Source organism: Centroberyx affinis, unplaced genomic scaffold, assembly GCF_046629955.1.
Source record: "Centroberyx affinis isolate AG114_WGS23_722 - 3 ecotype Tasmania unplaced genomic scaffold, CSIRO-AGI_Caff_v1 ptg002453l_1, whole genome shotgun sequence".
In the NCBI taxonomy this organism is placed as follows: domain Eukaryota; kingdom Metazoa; phylum Chordata; class Actinopteri; order Beryciformes; family Berycidae; genus Centroberyx; species Centroberyx affinis.
This window is the reverse complement of record NW_027280690.1, coordinates 167,070-194,922: the sequence shown is the minus strand read 5'-3', so window position 1 is coordinate 194,922 and position 27,853 is coordinate 167,070. Positions and strand designations below refer to the sequence as shown.

At 39.3% G+C, this 27,853-nt stretch overlaps 1 protein-coding gene across 1 annotated transcript; it reads right to left on the bottom strand.

Annotated features, from left to right (window-relative positions):
* Nucleotides 1–1,328: 1,328 nt before the first annotated feature.
* LOC139656348 (atrial natriuretic peptide receptor 1) lies at nt 1,329–26,283 on the bottom strand. Its single transcript, XM_071533897.1, has 27 exons — nt 26,240–26,283; nt 24,552–24,589; nt 24,018–24,140; nt 23,429–23,550; nt 23,221–23,310; nt 22,976–23,121; nt 21,792–21,904; nt 21,444–21,590; nt 21,089–21,243; nt 20,854–20,989; nt 20,618–20,709; nt 18,969–19,101; nt 15,612–15,690; nt 12,695–12,791; nt 12,166–12,243; nt 11,517–11,621; nt 7,783–7,854; nt 7,250–7,421; nt 6,410–6,562; nt 5,904–6,078; nt 4,506–4,649; nt 3,973–4,096; nt 3,361–3,429; nt 3,059–3,233; nt 2,308–2,406; nt 1,879–1,970; nt 1,329–1,382 (listed from the first exon to the last, which is right to left on the bottom strand). The coding sequence occupies exons 1-27, from the start codon at nt 26,281–26,283 to the stop codon at nt 1,329–1,331; spliced, it is 3,027 nt and encodes a 1,008-aa protein (XP_071389998.1).
* Nucleotides 26,284–27,853: the final 1,570 nt, after the last annotated feature.

Below are 27,853 nucleotides of genomic sequence, written 5' to 3'. Positions count from 1 at the left end.
CTTGGCCTATCACGAAATCTACCTTTTGTTATCTTTAAATAGCTCCTTTTGAATGACCCATCACTTCTGTGAAGAACAGGAATGCCTATCAGTCAGATAAGATGGATCTTCTCTTGGAGCATTGCTTGAGAGCGGTGTAAATCACTGGAGCACCAGGGAAGGGTCGCCTCGGGCCGCTCTTCAGACCATCTGCACCTCATTTCATGTTCACTCTGGCTCAGGACAGGCCAGAGTGCATTGCACCCAGGACAACCCTCTGAACCAGCAGCTGTAATGAATGATTGTACTCTGCTAAGTAGCCGACAGGCAGCAGACCAAACAAGGGGTCTGACATCCGGAAAATACAATTTTGGTTACTTACATGCTTGTCGCCTAAAGATCTTGCTTAGAATAATGAAAGGACATCTGTCAATTCTTATAAGGAGTCATAAAGAATACTTTTCAGAACCAGAAAAGGAAGGAAGGTTTTTGTTGTTGTTGTTGTTTTTTTTACTTCTTTAGCCTTTCTTTGTATCACTGCACCAGCAGCTATTATAATGCAGAACGTAGTGTCTGATAACTACTGTAAACTAAATTACTTTCCAATCGATCATTCAATCCAGTTCAATACCGCTGACAAAAATCCATTTCTTTCACCTATTTTGTGCCCCATCATATAAGCCTACAATAACCAGAGCGACATGAATCTGGAAAGCATTGTGGGTTGATTATTTATTTATTCATAAAAGTGAAACGTTCAAGACTGGTGAGATCTGCATCACTAAATGTCTTTTGTTAGATGCTCTAATTAACAGAGAGCGTAACAAGCTTTTAGCAGTGATTGTTCATTGTTTAATTTATTGTGGGAAAGTACACCTTTTCAGCATCATTATGCACACCAAAATACTTTGAAAACTATACTGCATATAACACAAAATGATTATCCTCCCACCAGCTCCTGAATCCCTGCATGGTCACATTTACTTTTTAGTTTGGTTTAGTTTGGTAACATCCTTTTAGAAATGAGTTTCAGGTTACAGAATGATAAAACACACAGAAATAAGTTGTCTTTGAGTTGGCATCTGCATAATTTATACAATTAACCGGTGAATTAAGTTGCCTCTTTGATGGTGTGTACTCATATTGGAGTCTTAGACATAATGCAGGGAGAGACACCAAAAATCCAAGTGCAACACAACTGGAGCACTTGCTCCACAAACCTTATATATAACTTTTATAACCACAGAATCAATAATAATCAAAGTAAATGGCAATGAAGAAATACATGTCAATCATGTTAATGCATAAGACACAAACAATTAAATTTCTTAGATAAAAATAGAACATTTTTACTCTCCCAGTTCCTCTCCCAAAAGCCAAAATGTCCTCACAAGTCCTTTCCCCTACAGAGAGACAGAGAGAAAATGATCAATGTGACAGAGGTATATTATCATCAATAACAAGTCCAAAACCCAAAATATTTTCATCTGTCATTTCAGCTAAACATGTCAACTAAAATGACATCTTTTACAAGAATGTTGTGTAAAGTCCTTGTTTATCTTCCTAAAATCAAACCAATTGAGAAAAGGAATAAGCTTTTTTGTTCAACTTGGTTCCATTTGTTTTGTCTCCAATTACCTAGCAAGTGACAAAGCTAAAATCTGTACATATGTCTAAAAATTAAATTAAGAGGAAGTCTTCTGTTGAATGTGCAAATGGTATTTTTAGTGTGACTGCATTACACCCCATCTTAACGCAGTCATTTATTTTTCTACTGTAGCACCAAGAAGCTGACAACCACGGTGGAGAGGTCTCAAACCACAGATGCCACGGAAGTGCCAGAACCACAATATATACCTCCAAAAATCCCCAAACTTTCAGACAAGGCCCTCACTGTACCTTCATGGTGATGTCTCCTCTCAGCTCACAGTAGAATGTGCTGAATGTGTCCAGAAGAGCCTTGGTGGAGCTGCTTACATGGATCTTTAGTGCTGAGAATCAAATAGGAAACTGTCACTACTGCTATTGGAGACCCAACAACATGCAAACATACAGCTAACTAACTAACTACCTGCCTACCTACATGTCTGCCTGCCTACATAACTATCTAACTACCTAAGGTTCTTACCTACCCACCTGCTGAGCTACTTAATTAGCTGCAATGCTAACTGCAAAGTAGTTTGCAGTTTGTTGGCATCAAATACAGAGGAAACTGTCATCTGTCATTAAAGGATCAAGTCAAATTCCCATATCTTTTGTTTATCCACTTATCTAATCAAATGTTCAGGAAAGTGTATTGTGAATAAACATATGATGGAGGCTGCATACGTGATCCATGCGACTCCATCCTTGATGCAGTGTTGACCGTATCCCCAAACAAACAATAGCGGGGCATTTTCAGACCAACCACACCCGCTACGCAAGGTCCTGACAACAGCAGAATAACAAGCAGAGAATGACGCTTTGTTTACAGATAGCCATGATGATTTCCTTTTCTATCGTTAATGTTTCAAGTGTAGCGTTATATTAGGTTTTTGTCGTTTTACATATCTGGAAGGCAGCGTATTTCGTTGATAGAAATAAATGAAGAGAAGCTGGCAAAGTTAGTTGAGGCAGCCCACCCGAGTCGGCGCAACAGCTCTGGATCAGTTGATGTGTCAGCTGAGCTCGGTTATTGCCATTGCCGATTGGGCGGTCTATTTAAGCTGTCAAACTCACTTGCTCATGTGCATCAGAGCACATACTTGCTCATTCTCTCCTGCTGTTCGCCCTGCTGCCACTGTTGCTGCTGCTTCTCTCACCCCATCACCACCTCAGCATCCAAGAGGTGGCTCTGTTTCGTTATGGTTCCCCACAGGGGGTTGATCTTAATTGATCAATTGAGAATTAATTAATCAATTGATCTCTCCCTGCTCTCACTTTTGGCTTGGCTTTAAATTATACTGTGCAGGGAGTGATATGAAACAGAGCCTTGACGCAAAAATAAAATCTGTATTGTACATTTATTCTCAATATGTTCATATTCATTACATGAGTAATGAGACAAATCTGATTAATGCTTTTGGAGTTTATTTATTACCTGAATGTAAGCCAATGCGAACCTTGAGCTGCTGATGTGGCACATGTGGGCTCTGGTACTGCCTCAGAGCCTCTAGTATTGCTAGAGACATTCGGGCAATCTCTTTAGCATGATCATCCCCATTTCTGATAGGTAAACCAGACACTACCATGTAGGCGTCTCCAATGGTCTCTACCTGGAAAACAAGGACAGAAATACATTCTAAACTTAGAAATTGAGATCTTTTGTTCATTGCTCAGAATTGTAATTTTTTTAATGGAATGTATGGTAGAGCATTTTTTAGCAGAAAATTGTTAGTTTACCTTGTAAACATCATAGTTGTCAATGATATTGTCAAAATATGTATACAAGTCATTCAGTAGATTTACCACCTGAAGGAAAGAAAGGTATTTTAAGTGCATAATGTATATTTATGGACTTGCATGCATGCAAGCTCACAAGTATAAACAATTCTTATAAACTCCAACTGTTCTACCCCATATTTATTAATAATAATCCTTTTCTCTAGTTTCCCCTTTACCTTAACCTAACCTTAACCTTTAAGCCTATCAAGCACCCTTATCAGGTCTTCCCTAGTATTTTACACTGAATAAAACTGAATAATGCTGTTTGTCACCCAATATTACCATTAACACCCAAATGAGGCTTCAGGGCATTGCCTGCTGTGCTTCACAGCAGCTGTAGCCACAAAGATACATAGTGGCCTACGCTGATCCCATGTTGTTTGTTGACTTTCCCATACATTTGAAGGTTTTTGTTAATATAATTGTACAACATAGGGTCCCAGTAAATGGAACTAGTTCAACCTGTTTGAATGACTTGAGACTTTCTTTTTGTTGTATTTTCTTATTTAGACCTTTTCATCTTTTTCACAGAAAGGTATTTGCCCTACAAGTCCGGAGTCAGCTGGTCACCTGCATAGGTGTGATTCTGGCCGACATGGCTGTGAATCCCTCTATGTCACTGAAATAGATGGTGACACAGTTGTAGGTTTCTGCCTGCACCGTCTTCCCATCAATGAGCTGTGCAGCCACAGATCTAAAAATACAGGGAGAGCATGAGCAAACAAACTCCCATATGGAAGAAGTGCAAGGAACAATCCTTAAATGTTTGATTTACAGTTGCTATGTGCTGCCACTTTGTCACCTACCAAAGTACAGTATAAGTCACATAGTGTAGGTGCTGTGTTGCGGGAAACCTCTGGTGAACAATAAGATCATTAGATGGAAAAGGAAAGAATATGAGATAGAGGCCAAGGTTATGCTCTAGGCAGACAAAGACATAAAAAGAGGCATGCAAGACAGATTTGAATAAATAGGAGCAAAGAAAGAAGTTTCACGCTCTCTCTTTCTTTGTGTGGCAAAGAAAGAGCGAGAGAGAGAAACAAGAGGGAGGATGATCCCGAGCCTCACACAGAAAAAAAAAAATCCATATTTATTTTTATCACCGTGGCAACATCTGGGTGAGTAGGCCCTCGGCACGCCTCTTCTCCTCCAGAAACTGGGCAGTGCGTTCGCTCACCACCTCCTCCAGGTTTGTGGCATACTGCTCCAGACGAGACAAAAGGTTGTCCAGAATGTTGTCGCTTCCACTAATAACGCAAACACATACGCAAGCATGAACTTAAAAATGCATTTATTTATCCAGAATGGTTCTGCTGTCTAATTGTTTAGTTTATAAATAAAACAAGAGGGCAAAGGTTGAATCAAAAGACAAAGACTGAAGAGTTTCACAAGGAGCAAAGAAAGAAGTTTCATTCTCTCTCTTTCTTTGTCTGGCAAAGAAAGAGAGAGAGAGAGAGAGAAACAAGAGAGAGGATGATGACCTGACTTACTAATGTTTTATGATATATTTTATGAATATTCACTGTGACATGAAATCACTTCAAAATTAGGTGTCGGATTGTTTGAGTAGCATTTGTATCCTTATATTTTGCTTTCTCTTCTTTCCATTCGATCTCACTTTCTCTATATCGCATCTCACTATCTCTCCCAACACACATTTCCCCCTCTCTCTCGTTCTCTCTCTCCCTCCCTTTCTTTCTACCCCCTCTCTCTCTCTTTCTTTAAAACTGTCATGTCTGTCTTTGCATGTTGCCCAATTAAGAGTTATCATTGCTAACTTGTATTAAGGGGCCTCCTCCTGTGTCTGTTGTACTTAATTACACACTCAATAGGACCACTCACAGCTCCTTTATTACAGGAAGCATAATCACACTTCATAAGTTTGACAAGTGTAGCCAAGAACTGTGGCACTTTAACAGTTTTGAACCTTATTTCAGTGTGGTAGCTTTGGTAAAAAAAAAAAAAAAAAAAAAAAAAAAAGAAGGAACATACAGTGTGTTCTTGCTCTTATCCATATTAGAGAACAGTTCTGTGTTTTTCCATCAAAAGGCAAACTCAGGTCAAATTCAGGTCAAAGTCAGTCAACTAAGTCAAGAGTGAGACATTTTTCCTCTTTATCTGTGACAAACTTTTTCACAGTGTACATCTTATGAGACTTGTTTCTAAAAATCATATCTGCTCTTTACTGAACTGTATCTAATTAATAAAAGGAGATAAAAGTTATATTATTGTGAAAATGTAACTAACTATGAAACTGCACACGTGTGCTGTAAACTCACATAATCCTCTCGTCATATACAGAAAGAACCACTGTGTTTATCATCGCCATGAAAACACTGTGGGACTGTGCAGAATCTGCACTTGTAAGGTCCAGAATTTCTCCAGGAGTTAATGTACTGGAATGTTTCTTTATTGAGCCTGGCAAGAGAGATTTGTGAAACAGACCCAAAAATTTTCAACAGGGAATAAAACTTTATAAGGTGTGATTCCTAGTTCCATACCCAGTGGGGCAGAGCCTCTTGACGACGAGGCAGAGGGAGGAGAAGTCGGGTCTGTCAGCGGGCCGCTCGCTCCAGCAAGAAGTCATTAGATTCTCCACGCTCTCTGGACACTGGCTCCCGTCTGTGTGGGGCCGCAGAGGACTGCAGACACCTGCCTTCACCCGCTCCACTATCTCTGTGAAAGGTGGGGGAAGGGATGAAAGAAACAAGAGGACAGGGAAACGCTGTAAATACTGTATGAGTACTGAGTATGTGCGTGTGAATGCGTTTGTTTGTGTGCATGTATGTGTGCACATGTAGCTGTGTAAGAAAGGAAGTGGGTGAAAAAGAGAGAGACAGAAATAGTAGAGAAGACACACAAATACACGCACATGCACACATGCATATATGCACACTACTGCTGCTACCCTACATGGCACTTCACATATTCCCATCATTGCACAAAACACACATCAACAATGCCACAAGGGAGCAAACAAAAAGACACACACAGATATCAGGCCCACCTTGTGCCTTGAGCTTGCGGTTGGGGATATAGAAGGGGCCACAGCGGTAGACCACCTCTTGAACAATGATACCAAAGCTGTAAACGTCACCTCTTTGGGTGCCAGAAGGAGGCATGTTGCCCCTCAACAGCTCTGGGGCCCGCCACAGCAAGGCTGGGGAGAGACACAGCAACAAGGGAGACGGGAGAGAATACACAGCAAGTTCTTTGTTTAAACAGAGACAACAGACTCAGTTTCTTAGTCTCTAATACACTAACATGGTGATAGGGATGGAGAGTCGACTCCAAAAGAGTAAATTCCATCGTGTCGATTCTGAGAATTCTAATTCGGTTCTACTAATAAACAGAATTGAGTTGACTCCTGTTGCAATCTCGACTCCAAACTCTGGAATCGAAGAAACAGTTTAATTTAAACAAATTTGTAAATAATTCATTCTGATTTAGGCCTATCTATACTAATCTGTGTTCGATTGACTTGGTCCGATCCATTTCAGAAATATTTTTGTGTATTTTTTGTGCTGATTTTCATTTGGAATTGGAATCAATTTAGAATCAATTCCATCAATTCCATTACAAGGAGTCGGAGTCAGACTCAACTCCAACAAATGTGGAACTGTCCATTCCTACATGGTGATGTTCTGTATTTCACCCACACTGTGAACTGGGGTATGATAGTTATTGTGTATGAAGAGACAAGCAAACACTGACGATAATGATGACAATGATAATTCTCTTAGCTTTATTTTCTGCCCTCTATCCTTCTCACTCTCTTCTATTCTCCTCTGCTCATCTTCCTAGTTTATTTCTCTACCTCCATCCATCCCGGTTCCTGTCTACTCACTGGTCCATTGCTCTGAGGAAGGGTCCAAGCTCTCCAGGCTGGGTGGTGTTTGTCTGAGGTGGCTCAGACCATAGTCAGTCACCTTCAACACAAAACGACTGTCCACCACACAATTTGAGGAGGAAAGGTGACCGTGAGAATGCAGAGGACTTCGGTGCAGATAGTCCATTCCCTACGGATGAACACACACACATACACACACACACATACACACATACACACATACACACATACACACACACACACACACCAGACAGATGGGGTCAAGGACCATCAATGTTCATATCAAACAATTATTGACAAGGGTCCTGGTTCTGATCAATGCTCAGTGGTGTAGAAATGTAATTACATTGATTTCATGTGGCCATCTGAAAAACATCCAATCTTGTGATATACAATGTCTCAAAGGTGATATACACGTGATATACAATGCCAAGGCTGTAGTCCTGTATTTTTTATTGAGGTAAGACATGATTTAATGAGTATAATTTGGAAACATGAAAGTGCATGAAAAATGGGAAGAACATTCATACCTTTACAAAGTCCAGCATCAGGGAATATTTGAAGCTCCAGTCAAGTTTGATGGAGCTATTCTGTAAAATGTCCTGGAGTTAGAGAAGCAGGTAGTAAAAGGTGAGGTCATGTACAGTTAACATGCACTTTCGGAAGTTCAGGGGTACTTCTCTCTCTTTCTCTCTCTCTCTGAATGTGCTATACACTATGTGTGACCGGACTGTGTATGTGTGTGTACCTGGAACACCTAATCAATGTGTAAGATTTGGCTAAACTTCTAAGACTACGGAAAAATTTTACATAAACTTACAAAGTAGACATAAGTAGGGCAGGTGTCATTGGCGTAATGTCTCTCATTTAGGAGAGTCTTAGCATTGTCTTAGTGTGTAAAGGACGCCTGAACTACGCTTAGGCTACACTAGATTTATTTTTATTTATTTTTATTTATTAGAGGATGTTGCCACATTGATAGTTATCTCCTTGGTAACGTCTGCGCATCTGCTATAACAAAATAAATAAAATACAAATAAATAAAATACATATTTCAAGTTTAAGCATAATGCATCCTGATCCACTGGTCCTGACCAAAAGAAAAAAACAGACTGTGATGCACAACTGCACTAAGGTTTGTATAAAAACATAATAAACTTGTACAATTATATAATGTATGCATTGTATATTCATTTGTGATCAGCACTGATGTTTCCATCAATTTTGTTGCTATTCTCTAGGTCTAGGTCTCATCGCTTGCTGGTTTTACAACATCCTCGACTTGGCTGCCATCAGTGCACAAATTTGATTCAAACAGCTTCACAAAACAGTGTGCAGGGGAGACTTCATCATGGTCCTTGCATGTGAGCTGCATGAAGGCTAAAACAGGAGCAGCAGAAGCCAAAGCATGGCTCATTCCCCGCCACCATCGCTCCAGGTAGGTAAACAAAGCCAGGTGGCCAAGTGTTCAATGAACGAGGCAAAGGAGACTGTCTTGTAAAAAGCAGTTCATATGTGTCGGGTGAGTAGGAAGAGAGGAGACGTGCAGAAAAAACACATTCCAAGAAGGATTTAGTGGACCGAGCTTGTTGTAGATATATTTTTAACATTTAGCTAATCGTAAACTTGCCGGTTATTTCCTATTATTTCATACTAATATATATATATCTATATCTATATATATATATATATATATATATATATATATATGTATATATAGATATATAGATATATATATATATATATATATATATAGATATATAGATATATAATACTGCAAGGAATAAGAGGAAATGAGAGATGAGTGCGTGCATAAAAGCGCACTAAATTCACAATGAAGAAATCTGTCATGTTTTTATATACCCTATATTTTGTTACTGTTTATCATTCAACTGCTTTGTTATTTTTGTTGTTTTGCCTACTTAAGCATCAAGATTTGTGATAGATCAGATTGACCATTCCCAATCCAAGCTACAAATTAGGCTACTTGCATTTACATATCCACATAAACAGTCTGGAAACAGTTGAATCAGAACCATGGACAGCATACTGGTCTGGCAATAGCATATCACAAAAAAAGCTTATTCAGTGACAAAACGTTTTCGAAAACAAGCGCTGTAATGAAAATTTGCACTAACTAATGGTGTAAATATAGGCCTTTTTGCACTCACTGTGCGATCATTTGGCTTCAGGATTATGCTGCACAAGCTGTAAGGAGTAATTATAAAGGTTATTTTTTGCTTCTTTTGGAACTGAACTCTAAATCACCGGTCACCATCATGCTTGACTGAGTGACTGAGGTGGGGGTTGTATTTGGTTCCCTGCTTGCATGTTGTGTTTTGACCACTTTTGATATAACCTGTACAGCACAATGCTTTTTGACACACCCCTCCTCCAACCCTCAAGTTGACAGCGCGCTCCTGTCCGCACAGAAGGCAGCACCGACTGGGAGGAGGAGGGTGACACAGTTGATGGGGCGAGTGGAGTGCAGGAAGGGAACTACTTTGAAACGAATCCTATAATAATAAATAAAACAGCACTATGGTGCCTCTAGCCAGCTGCCGCTCTAGTCGACTGCCTATATTGCCCGTGCCATTCCCCACCACTGCTCTCACCATCCTGGTCACTCCTCTTCAGTCTTCAGTCTACGGCTCCACGCTCTCTGGGCTGAGGAGAGACTGATGCAACTGATGTAGTGCAAAGTAGATCAGTCAGAGTAATGATGAGCAGGTGTGTCTTATTCCCAGGCGCGCAGCTGCTGTGAGTGATAGTCCTGGTTGCTGAATCTCATTTCAGGAGTGTGTAAACTTTAAGCCCTCACTGCACTCTGAGAGGCAGCCTCCGTGTGATGTATTATGTACGTCATGTGGAGGGACACTCGTACGGAGGAGAAGTGAACCAGTGTAAAAACGGGAATAGAACAGCATCATAACCGTGCCACTTTATGTCAACAATCTGAATAAAATATACTTTAAAAGGGATTAAGATTAAAATCACTTATATGTATATATAGTTTTGTCTCCATCTACGTTCGCCATTAGTCAACAAAATATTCAACATTTTAGGCCATTTTATACTTAATTCGCAAAGAATTATGGGAAATCCAAATCAAGAAATTGGCTGGAGTCTGCACCTGAACAGAGGAGGAACATTGATGTGAAATGGGTCGGCACTCCAAAACGATGTGTTAACACATCTGGGTGTTGCAGGGGATTCCCACTGAGTGCAGAGTGAGGAGGGCACATAAAACGTTCACTAATGACATTCAGCCAATGACCTCACTTGGGGTGAATCCAAAGGCTTTTTCACTTTTCCTCCTTTCCTCCCCTTCCTCACTATCACTCCTCTCTTACCAGGAAGTAACTTGGAGGAAATGAGGGGAGGAACAGAGTGGAGGACAGGAGGGAGCGAGGGAACGTGGAGGCCATTTTACCTGCTACTCCATCATCAAAAATGGACATCTGCTGTTGATGAAGTGGCCCTATCATTACTGATGTAGCCCAAGCCCACAATACAACTCATAGCCAAACACCGACTGTAACATTAAATGTAAGTTATGTAAACTGTTATACTCACATTTATGAGCTGGTAATTCCCCTGCCAAGTTTTTTCAAGTTTTGTCAGTGCTGTCATTTTCTGGACTGCAGAAAAACCTTCACCTATCTAAAACATCAACCATAAACGTCATGTTTTGGTGTCAGTCCCTCAGAATTAAAGAGCAAAGGCTTCTTTCTAGCCTCACCATTTGCACTAAGAACAATTTAAACCTTTCACTGCTCTTGACATTAAACACGCTTGTTTACAAAGAGAATGGGATTTTTGTGAATAAATATGAATCCACTCATTTGTACTTAAAGCCGCAGTAGGTAAGTTTGAAGAAAAATAAGAAGACGGACGCACTTAGCCCCTTTCTAACCCCTCCCTCCCCTTCCCACCCAGCGGCAATCGGCACACAGCTGATTGACAATTTGGAACGAAGCTCTCCTGCCAAAGTTTAACTCAGTTGGTCAGATGCCCGAACCACAACATTTACTTCGAAAGCAACAAGCAGAGCAATGTCGCTATCAATATTGCCAAGAATCTGACATATAATGTAGTGACATCCTTTGATATGTAAAAAGCATGAACGTGTGTGTAGCATAGATGATCCAGGTAGGCGATCCAGGTACTAGTTCTTTGGGGTTATGGTGGAAATCCCACACCATAATGTGTGTGTGTGAGAGAGAGAGAGAGAGAGAGAGAGAGAGAGAGAGAGAGGGGTTACCTGCAGGCTCCCTTTAGGGCAATACTCGATAATAAGAAAGAGCTGTGGAGTCTCCAGGCAAGCACCAATGAACCTGCAGATGTTTGGATGGCTCAAGTCTCTGCACTAAAACAAACAGTGATGTAGTGGTAAATAAGGAGTTAGTAAACCCTGATAACAATAATAAACTAAATTTATATGGCACTTAACAAAACATTGTTACAAAGTGCTTCACATAAAATAAGTCAACAAAGTTAAAAATACAAACATTAAAACAGGGAAATAAAAAAGTTATAGGTCAAGTGATAATAATAAATACAGACAGTGCATTTTAAAAGTGATTTTGTGGTGGAGTTGGTGATAATACAGCAAACAACCACAAATAAAACCCCCCAAAAAATACAAATAAAAAAACAATTCATGCTTTTTCCCTTTTCCCTTTATATAGCTCATTTTGATACTTTTCTACTTTTCTTTAGGTTTAGGTTGGTTTACTGTGCTCTACATCCCTGAAAACCAAAGCATGCATGTATACACAAGTACACTTAGGCACATGCATTCACACAAACACAAACATGCGCACACAGTAAAGCAATGCTTGTGAGAGAATAGTTACTTGTAAAAGTACACATTTCAAGCTTTGCCTTGTCTTTTGATAATTCCCTCTCACCTGTTTCAGCTCACACAACAGCTCTGCATTCAGACACACACTCTTCACGGTTAGGAAACGCACCCAGCAGATGCTCTCCTGAAATAAATAATCAAGCACTTTGATTCACAACGATTAAAAGGCACAAGCTGGCACAAATTGAGCACGGTAATTCAAATAGGAATAGATAGTTGAAACACTGTTTTAACAAACACTGCATTGAAGATTTGAATATCAAAAGTACTGCAGTTCAGACGCTAAGGATTTTTTTGTCTTTCATGCTAATTAAAATATAACACTTTAAAAAAAAATTAAAACTTAAAACAAATTTTGTTTTACTTGGTAGATGCCTGTTCTGTGAGTTGGTTTGTCTGTCATGCTGGTGAGGATGTACTCCATCGAGTGTGTGTGAAAGGCCTTGGAGTTTGGATAGGACACCTGGAATGTCATGTTATGTTCATTGGTGAGGAAAGTAGTAAACGTTGGGCACTGAAATAGAAACGGGGATCAGCAAGACAAAATGCATGCATGCACACGCAATCCTCCTGACCTTGCCTGCAGGGGAGGAGGCCATTAGTGTGACCTGACTGGGGTCAACCTTCCAAAGCTTCACCCTCTCATGGAGTCTCACACGCAGAATGTACTTCCTGTAACACAAGAAGGGGTTAGACTTCCTCACGTAAACAGCTTCAGATAAATACAGCATATGAAATTATGTATAGACTCCATAGACTGGTCTTAGGTTCAAATCTAAACATTGAGAAAGTTTACTAAAACAACCTCAGTTGAAGAATCCAGAGCATTTTCATTCACTCATGTACACTACCACTCAGTTTGGACACACACATTTTTTTTTATTTTTACTATTTTTCACATTTTAGAATAATACATCATAGCTATGAAATAACACAAATGGAATTATGCAGTGACCAAAAAGTTAAACAAATCAAAACTATCTTATATTTTATATTTAAAGTAGCCATCCTTGCCTTGATGGAAAGGCAAAGGCTTTGGAAAGTAATTCATAAACAGGCATTAACTTAACTATCTATATTTGTCTAAGAAACAAATTTCAAGCATGTAAGCAAAAGCCTTTAGTTCAAAATGGCTTTAAGATAATGAAAAACATTGTCCATTCAATCAGATGTGTCCAAACGTTTGACTGGTAGTGTAGATAACCTACAATTTTATAGAACTGAATTATCAGAAAAGGCAGCTAGCCAACTTAATTAACCTGCCTTACTGACACAGAATCATAATCGTCCATCACACATATTGAACACAGTGCATACTGTGTACTAATTACCCAGCTAGAGCAGAACGTTCCCATAACATTACATAACATTCCCTACAAGTTCTGACAATGTTACAGGAGAAACGTTTTGATTGCAATGTTCACAGAACGTTTTGAGAATGTTTATTATATTATATCAAAGAACGTTCCTGCAATGTTACATGTTAACAAAGGTGGAACGTTCCGACTGCAACATTCTGAGAATGATTTGAGAATATTGTATAGGGCGCAGATTACAGAATGTTTTTTACATAACGTACCTGCAGTGTTACCTGTTAACAAAACTGGAACTTTCTGACTGCAACAATCTGAGAATGTTTTGAGAACGTTGTCTAGGGCACAGGTTACAGAATGTTTTTTACACAACATTTCTGCAACGTTACATGTTAACAAAGGTGGAACATTCAGGCATCCAGCTAAGAGAAGCCTTGATTGTCAATATTTGGATATGTACTAAATCACCTTGAGAAACTTACGGTAAGTTGAACTTGCTCATCTACTCATTCAAATCAATATTGTTGTATTATATTGTATAGATTGTGGCCCCAACTCTCTGCCACATTTTGCCTCTCTCTGCCTCTTCTGTTTATCTCATGTTATTGTCTGCGTTATTGTCATGGCTTGTCCTCAGCTGTCAAAAACTAATGGACTACTACAGAAAAAAGGACAAAAGCCCTGCTTGACTCATAAGCATATACATATACACCTGGCCATTTTTCAAAGAGATATACTACCACCACACACACAAACCCCTCGCACATACATTCTGGCAGACACATCCCACCCCACCTCTACACAAAAACACACACCTGTATGCACTTGCTCACACATCCCACCCCACCCCCATTGAAAAAATCTTAAAATAAATTATTTTTTGAAATTATTTGATTTGTTAAATGAATTTGTTGATACAAATTAACTTTTTATTTAGTTGGAGTTTAGCATAGGTCTGACTAATATAGGAGATACAAAAAGATTACTATATTATATAAGTTATTGACATTTTATATACATATTTTGTATTCAAACAAATGCTCTAAGGGAATATTAGGTAAGGTTAAGTGCAACATTAAAGAAACACTATTGAAACCAGGTACAAAGAAGGTTCTAGGAAAGCATTCATAGAACTTAAGAGAATGTTTTTGGAACTTTTGAAAATGTTCCAAATGTGAAATAATGTCATAACTAGGGAAAGAATATTCTGGGAACATTTAAAAACATTTTAATTATGTGTCAGAATGTTATAGGAATGTTGTGTCACTTTGTTTTAAGAACGTTTTCAATAAAATGGCCATAACTAAGGAAAGAACATTCTGGGAACATAAAAAAAAAACGTATAGTAAAAAAGTTTTAAGAATGTTGTGTAAAAACATTTTAAGAATGTTGTGTCAGAACGTTATAGGAATGTTGTGTCAGAACATTATTGTTACATTGCGTTTTTAGAACATGTTCAAATAACATTCTGCTAACTCTGGAAAGAACATTATGTTTTTAGAACATGTTCAAAGAACATTCTGGGAACACTTAAACGTTCCGCTAAAAATGTCAAAAGTAACGTTTTCATAACCTAATGAGAATGTTAGGAGAACGTTTTTGGAATCTAAAATTGCTAGCTGGGTAGCTGTATTCTCCACATATTAAATTTGGCATATAACAATGTACAGATTAAAATGGACACAAATGGAGCTCTAACTGCTTCAGGGAGCTTCTCTTTCAGCTATGTGAAATAAGTTCACCACCTTATTAACACTTCATTTGGAAATGACGTGACATGGTGCTGTAGTGATACATCATATACCAGCATTCAAGTTTTCACTTCAAAGAGTAAAGTAAAGCAATTCTTTGAGAAAAGGAAAGTCAGTTTCTCTCATGAAAGGGCGATTTGAGCTGGAAAGCCTCTTAGGACCCCTGTCCTGCTCATTCTCAATATACAGTATAGCTCTAAAACATATAATGAATTCTCACGTATTCAGATTTTATTGAGAGTGAGAGTAGTGCTAGAGGTAAGAGATTTGCCTAGGGTATAGAATGATAGAGGAATTATTCAATAAATTAATGAATGAGTTTAAAAAATTTCTAAATACCCTACTGAATGAGTGTGCAAGCACGTGTATGTGTGTGTGTGTGTGTGTGTGTGTGTGTGTGTGTGAGTGTGTGTGTGTGTGTGGAGTACCTGTAGAGCAAACAAACAACAACTGTCACTGTGGATAAAACACCAGCAATCATTCCCATGACAATCAGAAGCCTTCGTTCTGAAACAGGAACAAACACCACATAACTTTATAACACACTTTATCATTAACATCATTAATAAATGGTAGATAATTATTACCCTAACCCTACATTTTATCAATAGTAATTGATATAGTGTAAATTATTCAATAATAATTTGTATGCATGTTTGTATGTTGTATCATAACTGTTAAAAAGGAGTGAGGGGCTTTGTGCAAAATATTCTGTATTCCTCTGTTCAATCTATTCAAACAATAGACTTGATGTTGTGTTTTTAGTTGTGTGTGCTACATCCCAGTGGAGCTGAGGCAAATCTCAGGCTGCAGAAGGAAACTGGAAAGCTGGGAGGACTGAGGTAACGAGGGACTCTACCAGCCTTGCCCTCAATTATTCTCTCCAACTCGAGCTCCATCGCTAACAAAGTAGGAGTGGAGTGCATATTCAAGGTATTCTTATGAATTTAGGGAAGCATCCCTCTTGTGGTTTACAGAAACTTGGGCTGCATTCATCAGTACCAGACTCATTGTGTGATACTGATGGCTTCTCTCTTGTGTGGGTGGACAGGAATGGGAACTCGGAAAGAACAGGGGGAGGCGGCATTTGTGTCTGCATTAAAGATTAGTGGTGGTGCCACTGATACACCATTAAGGACACCACATGCAACAAAGAGGTTGAAATCCTGTGTTTGGGGTTAAGAGCTTTTACTTCCCCAGGGAATTTGGCTGCATCATTTTGTTGTGTACTTTCCACCAAGTGGTAGAGCCTCTAGGGCCACAGCAACAATTGCAGAGTGTGTGTACAAACTCCAGCAACATTGTGCTGGAAAGTACAATGCCCACTTTTCAGCAATACATGAACTGTCAAACATGAAGGGGAAATATATTGGATAAATGTTACATGAATTTGAAAAACGTCTGTACATCCAGGTGTAAACAACCCATATCAAACGCAGACCGCTATGTAGTGCATCTTGTTCATACATATAGAACTAAGCTAAAATCAGGAAACCTGGCCTAAAAGTGGTCAGGCTGTGGACTAAGGACAGTAAAGAGGTGCTGAAGGCATCTCTTGAATGTACAGTGTGGGAGGTGATTAAAGGAGACACCCTATACATGATGACCACAGATCATATTAATTCCTGTGTGCAGTCACTAATACCCACAAAAACAGTGAGGCTATATCCAAACAACAACTCCTACATAACTAAGGATGTCAAGGAAACTATGCGCTTGAGAAAATTAGCTAGGTTGTCTTTTCATGCATCTGTAATTGTTTTTGGTCAAATTCAAGACAAATTTCCATGCAAACAGCCAATAAAGTCGGCTATAATCTAATCTAATCTAATCTAATCTAATCTAATCTAATCTAATTGTAGTTGCATTTTATTGACATTTTGCTTAGCGACCTCAGTATCTTAATAACAGACATAGCAACTTTCCCGGTTGCTACGCCAACAAGAGATGGTTACATTTTATGAATGTTTCATTCAGGGAAAAGAGCCTCCTTTGCTTTTATGCATGTTCCTCCATCCCCCATTAACTTTAATTAAAAATCCAAACAACTGTGAATTCCTGTCATTTTTCCAGGCCCATCAGTATGGAGTCATGACTGCCAAGGGAAGCTGGACACAGCAGCAAGGATAGCATTCATTATGTGTGTGAACTAAATCCACTGAAAAGCCCAGAAATATAACAGAAGAAACAGGAATAAAACTCTGCTTCACAATAATTTCCAATCTATAATCTATCTGTAAACTGTGGGCGACTGCAATAAAACTGTATTAAAGAAACCCAGAATTGGTTCCTCTTGGCCAAGATACAGATTAATAATTTAAAGTATGCTCTCCTGGGTAGTCCCCTCTCTCACTTGTCCATCTCTACTTTCTCTCTATTGTTCCCGTCCTTCTCATTCCCGTTCTGTCCCTGTTTCTCTCCCAGTTTCCATCTAAAATTGCACTCTCTGGCTATTCTTTTTTTAATCAAAGCAAAGTCAGGTCCATGGCCAGGGGTGATGGGCTGTGTGACCTTGACTAAGAGCAGAGCACACACAGTCTGCAAATATAGCTTTTCAGGGCTGGAAGCAGAACACACACACAGTTTTGGATGATGCATGGGGTAATGCAGCCCTCTTCTGGTGTTTCATTCCCATTGCATGTACACCGTGATGAACATGGCATGCAAGTGAGTACAAATACTGTAAATTGTAAATTCTGGATTTATTCATTCTGTACCAACTAAGGCACACCATTCTGTCTGGGTATGGATAGAGAGGTGTGGGAAAAAAGGGGCCAGATATATAAAACTGTGTGTAGATTCAAGACTAAAGATCTGTGTATGCACTACATTGGAAACATACATGCACAGTCTTTTTGTCAGATTTATACAACCCAGCTTACATGGTCGCCATGCATTGTTATGTTTTATAAATCTCAATCATTATGAAACTGTGCACACGTGCTCAAGCTAATGCCCACACCTACAATTAGCCATAAATGGATGTCGACACACTACTATTTCACCTGGTTTGTATACTGTAAATGCCAGTCATGATTAAGCCCAGAAAATCAGCAGTCTCTAAAGACTAAAGCCTTAGTGTTGCACTGGCATGTGCTCTAATAGCACCAAAGCAGCCATTATATCGTTACGCACAGCCATTATGTGCTACAAATTATTATGAACCATGACAGCCTATTGATTAATGAGACATGTGTAGGTCTAATTTATCATCCAATATGTGTGCTATTCCACAATACTGTATGTATGATTTGGTGACAATAGTAAACCTATTTACTCTTGCTGGAATAAAAATTTGGAAAAAGGATGATAATCACACACATACATCTATAAATGTTATCATCATTAAACTCTATTAAGACCTAATAGGCTTCTAGTTTAACATGGTGTACTGAAAAGATCAAAGCTCCAGTTGAAACGTTGTCAAAATTCTCTCTTTGACGTTATCCTCCTCTTTACCACATTATCACACTCAGATCGGATGACTCCTGAAAGTCTAGGGTACGCATGTTGTAAAACATTTGTGGAGGTATGCACATTCTTCACATACTTGTTTTTATAAATTCAGATTTTTGTGTGGAAAGTGGTGTAGTCTATTCATACATTTTGTGTGTTCGCATTGTTTATGCAACTGGCCCCAGATTTTTTTCACAACACTGTCATTACTGTAGGAACTCTGGCTACTCTAGGAACACCCACAATAACAATTTAAAAAGGTTCCAAAGCTATTTGCTGATTCACAACTCTGATCATACCACAGCACGTCCGAGAAAATAATATATTACCAGTGCAGAACTCGCCGTTGTAGCCACATTCAGGTGTGTCCTTAGGTGGGCTCTTTCTCCCCCCCGGCCAGATGATTTGGATTCCCATTACTGCCTCATATTCCTTTTTGGTGCCAGAGTAGTTGGCTATAACCTGTTCAGGAGGGTATTCATGAGCATGGATGTTTACTTTACATGTTCAGAAAGAACACATTCATTATAAGAACAGTGGACACTAACACATTGAATTGACACATTGAATTAAAGACAAAAGATGCTAGCAAGGTTTAGAAATTCATGAAAACCTTTACACCCTAATAGGAAGTGAATGTGGTTTCAACGGTTCTGAAGCAGGGTTTCCGTTATCCGGTAATTACCGTTTTTTAACGGTAAAATCTGTTGAAGTCCGACATATTTAAATCTCTCCGGTCATAATGTCTGGTGAAAATAATTCCCTCTAAGCACAATTATTGGAACATTGTGCTCCTTGTTTTACTGAGACTGAGTTACAGCAACAGGTTGAGTTCTACTCCCAGTCTGTCTCCCGACCTGCTCCCGACAAGTAGCTTTGAGTAGCTTTGAGTCTCTTTCAGTAAAGTAATAATAAATATTGTACTACGTGAGTTGATTTAAGTGACATGAGACACAACTGGGGAGGATTTACTAAATTGTTTTGAATGTAGCGTAATGTATTAACCAATCAAGGGCGATGTGTGCGTGCGTCAGGTGTGCCTATGTTGTGCGTCGGGTGAAGGTAAGATGCCTTTGCAGTTTATTTTCATGACTTTTTGCTGGGCTGTGCTATTTACATATTTACTGTGTTGTTTTTCTTGGTTGTCGGTTGCGTATTTAGCAATTGGCAATGTGTGATGATGGTTAACGGGACATGCACGTTGCGCATTTGGCATTGGGTAATGGTGAGAGGGACACGTAGTTTTTGGCATTTGGCACTGCGTAATGGTGAAAGCATATGGCTATTTGGCAACAAAATACATGTCAGGAACAAAGTAAAGTGCAAATTTTCATAGTAGATGATCCTATTTTTCTATTTTGCATGGTAACATTGTGTGTGTGTTTGAGAGAGATAGCGTTATGCGCGTGAGTCTATTGACAGGATTTATTTTATTTGGAATATAATGTATAAGCAAAAGTAGCCTACTTTACAATAAAAAATATTATAAATCTACATGCCTTGATGATGTCATTTTTTATATCGCTTGCCTTTAAGCTCAATAAACACAGATAATATTTGACCGGAATTTCTCCCATTTGTCCGGGACATTGAAATCTTCCAGGAAATGTGGACCGGCACCAATGCACCAAAATTCTTCAGAACCCTGTTCTGAAGAATTAAATATGAATAAGAATGCTTTTGAGAGCCACCCATGTATTCCACACATTACCAGAGTACTAAGACTCACAATCTGGTCTGAATGAGGAATTAATTATAGAGGTTAATCTGTGGGTCTACTTCAACTTTGATGATTCCTTTGTTTTAAATAATGAAAAATAAGTACCTTTTTGTGATACAACCTGCTCCACATGTGGGATTTACATTGGGATATTTTCCACTGATATAAAAGAAAATAGGCCAAAAACAACCACTAATTTGCATGGAGTTCACACACTTTTCCGTTACAGCTATAAATGATAAAATATTGATAGGTTACTTTGAATTCTCCGTCCTCCCCTTGGATGTGCTTAATCATGTAGGCTGACTCTCGGTCTCCACTGACATCCATTGTTACTTCGCCCTGTATACCTGGTAACAATGCATACAGACTGTCACCTTGCAATCACAATATTTTTCATCATGGTTTGTTTTATGTATGTAATTTCGAGGTAAGGAGCAACATTTTTCACAATCATTGGTCCATTTTGCATGTGATTGAATGATATGGCTAACCTGTGATTGTCCTGTTCCACATTTTGCGGGTGATGGTGAAGCCGTCATAAGGGTCTCCATTCTCAGCTAAGGTTTCATTTAAGGCCTGTGCATACAGCCACACTGAATCATGGGCGATGGCTGCCAACACTGACACCTGCCATAGAACAATTACAAAGGCTCACTCTTTTGTGTCCAAGATGCTATTTGGAACTTACTATGAGACAATAAGAAAGACCATTTTTTTCAAGCTCACCTTTTCATTAGTAGCATATCTGTAACCAAAGTTGTCTCTGGAGCGACGAATGACCTCAGAGGAGAAATTCCAATACCTCTGATCATCAGGCTCGTACAGAGACAACAGGAACAAGGCCTGGTATGCTTTTTTAGCCACAGAGTCCTCCTCATCTCCTGCAAACACAGCCCCACTCAGTTTAATCATTTCAAATGGGGGACGGGTGTGTAATGCATATAGAGCGATTGCTCCATGAGAACAGTTTCAATAAAACAATTTCAGTTCTAACCCTTTTCTAAACATTACTGTTTGTTAAACAAATGCATCTAATTGAGACTGTTCTACTCAATAGAACCCATTATCTCAGAATGCTAACCGCTTTTCCAGTCAAATTTGCCAAATATCTCCGGTAGCTGATAAGGCTCAAAGCAGAAGAAGACATAGTCCCCATTGATCAGCCCATTCCTGTGGGCCTGAATCATGAATTTCCGGACTGCCTCTCCTCGCACTGAGATGAATATAACTAGGAAAAGATGAGAAACATATCCTGCCTCAGGCATTCACTGGTATCACTGACATTGTACAAGTGGGTACTTTGGGAAAATATAAACGTGCTCAGTAAAATCAACACAACGTGATAATTTTTTCGGTAAAGAATTTATGATTAGCCATGTTACAGTCATACCGTGTAGGTTGGCTCATATCAGATAAGATTATTACTTACTGCGTGAGACCTTAGCTACTTCCATCAGTATATGGGAAATTTTATCTTGGCCAAAAGGAGTTTGGAACTCTACATATTTAGCCACCGTGATGTTACAAATCTGAGCTTGGTACCTATAAATAAAGCACAAATAGAAAATATTCTCCAAGCTGTAAATGAAGAGTTTCATTCCAGTCCACCATTTGAAAAACACTGATTTGTGAGAGCCACAAATAAAAGTGCTATTCTTGTTGAAAATAAATGATAAATTAAATGATTGTTACATCTCATCAGAGGGGAAATTAAGTCCCTTTTCATCAGCACTGTCAGGTATTAAAGAAAAACAAAAAAAACAAAACAAAAAAAAACAATAAAGTCAGGAGACCACATGGTCAGCTATAACCATCAGGACGCCATCTCTATGTTTCACTTGTGTTTATACATTAAGGTCATATAGGTTTGCAAGTTTTGATTTAGACCTAATAAATTTATATTGCTGCACAACTATGATATGTCAACACCATCAACACTGCCAGGTTTTCTGTTTGATGGCGGTGACAAAGCATCTTTTATGGTGGCCTGACAATAATTTATGACCACAGTAAATACTAATGTCTTGTCATGTTTCATTGTTGCATGTGTACTTAATGTAAAAATACTTTAAAAAACTATTTTTCCACATATACATAACAGATACACCTGATGTTTCCTTATTATGAGATTTGATGTACACTTGTAAACACTAAAAACATATTAGCAAAATGTTATTTTATTGTAGGCCAGTAGCCTACATGGTGTTTACTTTACAAATGTGGACTGCCAGATATTATGTTTTAAATCAGACATGACCTTTATTACTATTAAATACTGCAATTAGATAGTAAATACTGTAATGACATGGATTTTGTAAAAAAAAAAAAAAAAAAAAGGTAAAATCAGGAGGTTGTACCGAAACACTGCTTGATAGCTGGAAACTTGTTCTGTAAACATATTGATTTCTTAACATGTTAAATTATATTTTTTAAGACCTGGTTTGTCCCAGTTCTCAAGAATCAGTGATAAATTTTGCAAGCTTTGAATTAAAACTTACTATGAATAATTACTGCACTCATTATCTAAATTAATACCCTTTGCTACAAAATAAAACATTTAATAGGATATGATATTTTCTATGATCAACAGTATGTTCCTTTATTTTATGTTACCTGATTCCTTCGGCTGGGATTGTCCAGACTGGGCTGGGGTCATATATGATACCAATACGCTTCCAGTCAAACTTCTCACAGATCTTCACAAAGAATGATCCCATTTTGGTGAAGGGGCCAAAGACGCGAGTAAGAGTTTGATATCCCTGTTCTCACAGAAAAAAATAAAGAACATTAAACATGAAAGTGTAATGGATATTCAATTGCACATGGCACTCCTATTGTTGGAAAATCTATTATTTCACCGTTTTATTGAGGAACTGCTGGTCTGCACATGTGGGACTGATGACAGGTATATTCCAGAAGACTGCAAGCTTCGCAGCAATGGCACATACCTAAGGTATATAAGAGGCTATCATCGGTAAATCAATCTATAAGACTTATGCATGTTAGAATGTTATTAATGTTGAATTCATGCCATTTTTGTAAGTCAGAAAACAGTTAAGGTCTCACATTGGAGCAACTGGGGCCAATGAAAGCACTGTATTTCTTTTTATATTGCATCTCCACTATCTTTCCTGGACCATTTACATCAGAGCATTCATCATCCATATACTCATACTCCAGGCTGTGACCTGAATGAAGACAAGTATGGCATTTAAAATTATAACTGGTTAATATGAGAGAGGAGATTGAAATCTCAATGTCTTTATTAGCCTTTTGACAAAGCATATGTAGCTGTGCTCTACTAAGTAGAGTTGACCCTTGCTGGTCAGTCTACACATTTAATATATACAGCAGAGGATTAGAGCCACATGTGAAACATGTATTTGAGTTCTGAGATTATTCTCAGAATTCTGACTTTATTCTGAGAATTCTAACTTTAATCTCAGAATTCTAACTTCATTCTCAGAATTCTGACTTTAAACTAAAATTTAAAATAATTCTGAGATTAAAATCAGAAATCTAATACATTTTTCACATGGCCCTAATCCTCTTCCGTAAATATAGCTACATGAGCCTCCTAGAAATAATTTGAACGGAGATTCACTGTGAACTGGCACATTGAATGGTTTAGCTTGGTATTGCATATAGCACTTACCTGTCAACAGGTCGGGGCTCTGGTTCACAGTATCCATGGCGATGAGGGCACCTGCCCCAATCCTGCCCACACTAAAGGGCACGGAGGTGTTAGGCAGAGACAGTAGGAGGGTGAACTTTGAACCTTCAACTTCACTCACCCAGGACAGGAGAAGTTGCAGCATGAGAACCTCATAGGGGAATGCCATTGGCTCTGGGAGACACAGGAATGGGGTTATAACTCACAATGAATACCCCATAAAGTAGTACAGTTCATGGAGTTAATGTTTAGAGTCTATGCATTGGCTGAAATCATAACAATTTACATTCTTTATTGAATGTTACTATTACATGATCTATTAGTGTGCATGTCAATTACAAAGGAAAATCAGAGACTACTGCATAATTTGCAACAAGAATAGCAATTGTAGCTTTCTTGTATTTATTCTTTCAGATAAAAGTAATTTACTTACCAGTCAGCCCATGAAATATTTAGTGTTGGATTATAACAAAGAAATCCATAGAAAGCAGGTAGAGAGAGCAGGTTGTTTGCTACCAATGCTGCGGTGAACTATAGCAGTGATGAGAAATTCCCTGCCCAAGCACCACAACAGCTGGCTTTGGCCGGAACCAGTTCCGAGTCTTCTATCATAAATCGAGTGGTTTTCATTTTAATCAAGTTCACATTGGGGAGGCTCTGGGAAGACAAAACCACATGATGTTTGTTGAGCTTAACAGCTGCCTAAGTAAACAATTGACATGGACATTGGTGGGACTTAACAGTGAAAAATAAGAATCACAGAGAAGATTGTATCTGCGTGTAAACAATCTCCTACATTCTGCTATTTCACATGGATAATAAGGGAAAGTCATGTTTGTCTGTTTTTATCATTGTTGAGTGTTTTATCATTGTTAAGTGTTTGTCATCAGTGTGCTAAGTGGCTCTTTGGTTTTGTATGAATCAAAGATTCCAAGGTCAATTTTATCTTAATGTTCCACATGGTGAGCAGACAGCATCACTTCTGTTCAACCTCTTAATGAGAATCCTTAATCTGCAAGTCATCCTAGTTTTGGGTACTTAGACTGGGTCATGGGAAATGCTTTGAGGGTCTTGGTCACCAACCAGATGGTGTAACTAAAGGAGTTATATATAGACAATGCATAACTGTCTTCTATGAGTGAGACAAATGGCCTGCAAACAACTGTGTTTGCTGAGGCAGTTCTTGTTGTTGCCTTAAGATTCTGGATAAGCAGAGTTTCCTAGTTATAGTTTAGGAAGCCAATATTATGGAAAATAGATAATAGCTCTTTGCTTGTTTTCGGCACGTATGCCTAGTAGCACGAATAACTTAAAATTCTGAACTCATAATGCAGCACTGAATCATTTTGAGACACTTGAGTCACAAATGAGCCCGGATCTTCTAAAAAAAAAATCTGGTCATTGTTAATGCAATAAACACATTACAGCTATTTCTGTAATATGTTTTTCTGTAATGTGTTTCTTTTTTTTACCTGTCCATTAACAAAAAAGCCGTATCTTCATCAGCTCTAGATGAAGATCTACGGTAATTATTTTTTTCTGGATCACTGAAGGCGGAGTTGGTGAAGCCGATCCCTGCAGAGCTGCATCTGCCATGCTGCACTGCACCTACAACTCAAAATATTCTGCAGAACACAGTATAATTCTTTGGTGGCAACAGGCCAAGAAGAGCAGCCCAGATGTCCTTTTCCCCAGCAGCCTCCTCCAGCTCCTCGGGGCTCCCCAGGTGCTCCCAGGCTGCAGCTGGGAGATATAGTCCTTCCAGCATGTAACTCACTTAAATTTCTTTACAGTGCACACATCAGTAATTACTAGTACTAATTGCTAGTACAACAATCAAGTTATTTACCATTATATGTGTTTGCTTAGCTTTATTCATGGAACCTTACTGTGTCTATAATGTGAGGTGATACATTTCCAGTTAGTGAGCATACAGTTCCAGCATCTATTGGGCGGAAAGCAGTAAAACATTCTGGACAAGTCACCAATCCATCACAGGGATAACACAGACAGACAATTACACTAATACGTATGGGCAATTTAGAGTCTCCAATCAACCTGACCTGTATGTCTTTGTAATGTAGGAAACTGGAGCACCAGGAGAAGACCCACACAAACACGGGGGGGAACATGCAAAGTCCAAACAGAAAGAGCCAGGGCCGGGAATTGAAGCTAAGTCCTTGCTGTGAGGTGACAGCACTAACCACTGAGACACTGTGCCGCCCTCATGGAAGAGGTCCACATTCATATTTTGCAACCGTATTTTACAGAGGGCAACCTTTTTTTCAGAGCCATATGATGTCCTGCCCTCTCCCACAAACCTAAATCTTTGGCTGGGAGAGGATCCAGCCTGTCCCCAGTGTGCAGTTCCGGCAACCCTCAAGCACATCTTGGTTGGTTGTAAGACCAGCCTAACACAAGGCAGATACACCTGGCGACACAACCAAGTGCTGAGGTGTTTGGCAGCTGAACTTGAGTGCAAGAGAGTAACCACCAACGCCATGCCTGTCAGGTCGTTCCCACAATTACCATCCTTCATCCGGGAAGGAGAGAAACGGGGGGCTAACCCCTCGCCTCCCGACTCATGCCCACTGAACGCAGCCAGGGACTGGGAAATGCGTGTTGACCTAGGCCAGAGACTCACCTTCCCATCCGAGATTGCAACAACCCACCTGCGACCGGATCTGGTCCTCTGGTCCAACTCCTGCCGGCGTGTCTTCATCATTGAGCTGACGGTCCCCTGGGAGGATGCTGTGGATGAGGCATATGAACGAAAAAGGCTGCGATACGGCAACCTTGCAGCCGAAGCAGAGGTGTGAGGCCGGAATGTAAAAGTGCGTCCAGTTGAGATGGGTTGCAGGGGCTTTGTAGCCAGTTCCACCGCAAGGCTCCTGAGGGAAGTAGGAGTCAGAGGGCAGGCCCATAGGAAGGCAATCAAAGCACTTGCCAATGCCGCCGAAAGAAGCAGTCACTGGCTGTTGCTGAAAAGAAGAGATACTGTCTGGGCTGCCAAGTGACCATCTAGAGACTAACCATGAGACACACACCCAGGTCTGATCAGCCTGTGGTGGGCGTGCCTCAGCTGAGGGTGTCTTGTGATAAAAGGCCAAATACCCTGTGACGCCGAGGTACACAACTGAAGATGTGTCATATTGATAGAAACATCATCTAGTGGTCATCTCCAAGAACAACCCCACTCAAGTCAATTGTAGTGCAGAAACTTCAGGGATTGTAACACCCAGTCCTACTAATCAATCTTTTGCCGGGCCTATGGGACAGGCCTAGAAGAGTGAAAGTAGCTAACTGTCTGACCTACACGTGAAGACCTACACAGTTATGGTGGTATACGTGATATCGCGTTGTTTGCACTGTTAGTACTGTTTGTGTTACAATAAAGTTGTATTTCACTACAATGCAGAGGGCAGTTCAGAACACATTATACTAGGGTGTGAAAGCCAAGAGGCCAGACATTCCTGGCCCGGCTTGCCTTAGGTCAACCTAGTCTTGTTATTACTTTAGGCAGACTTCCAAAAAATGAAAAGCAATTCTTTATAAGCCTTTTTATTTTGTTTCAAAATGGATATTGACAGACAGAAGGCAAACAGATTGTATACTTATTTTTCATGACAACAAATATGTTGCTTTTAATTGGAAACATATTCAATTTAGTTCTAATTAGATACCATTTTAGAACACAACTAAAATTCATACTGGCAAATCTAGAAATAAGACTGTCAATGTAATTGAGAGACAAATGATAGAGCTGGTCCATTGATAGTGAATTAGAGATTGACTTTGAAACACTGTAACAGTATGCC

Bases quoted from the DNA above. Each gene is read 5' to 3' on its own strand.
- LOC139656348 (XM_071533897.1), bottom strand. From the start codon at position 26,283: ATGAATGTGGACCTCTTCCATGAGGGCGGCACAGTGTCTCAGTG. The intron at 20,990-21,088 runs GTGAGCTTGAAA...GTTCTATGGCAG, and splicing joins GATATGCTACTAATGAAAAG to GTGTCAGTGTTGGCAGCCAT. The intron at 1,971-2,307 runs GTATGCAGCCTC...TTTGATTCTCAG, and splicing joins GATGGAGTCGCATGGATCAC to CACTAAAGATCCATGTAAGC.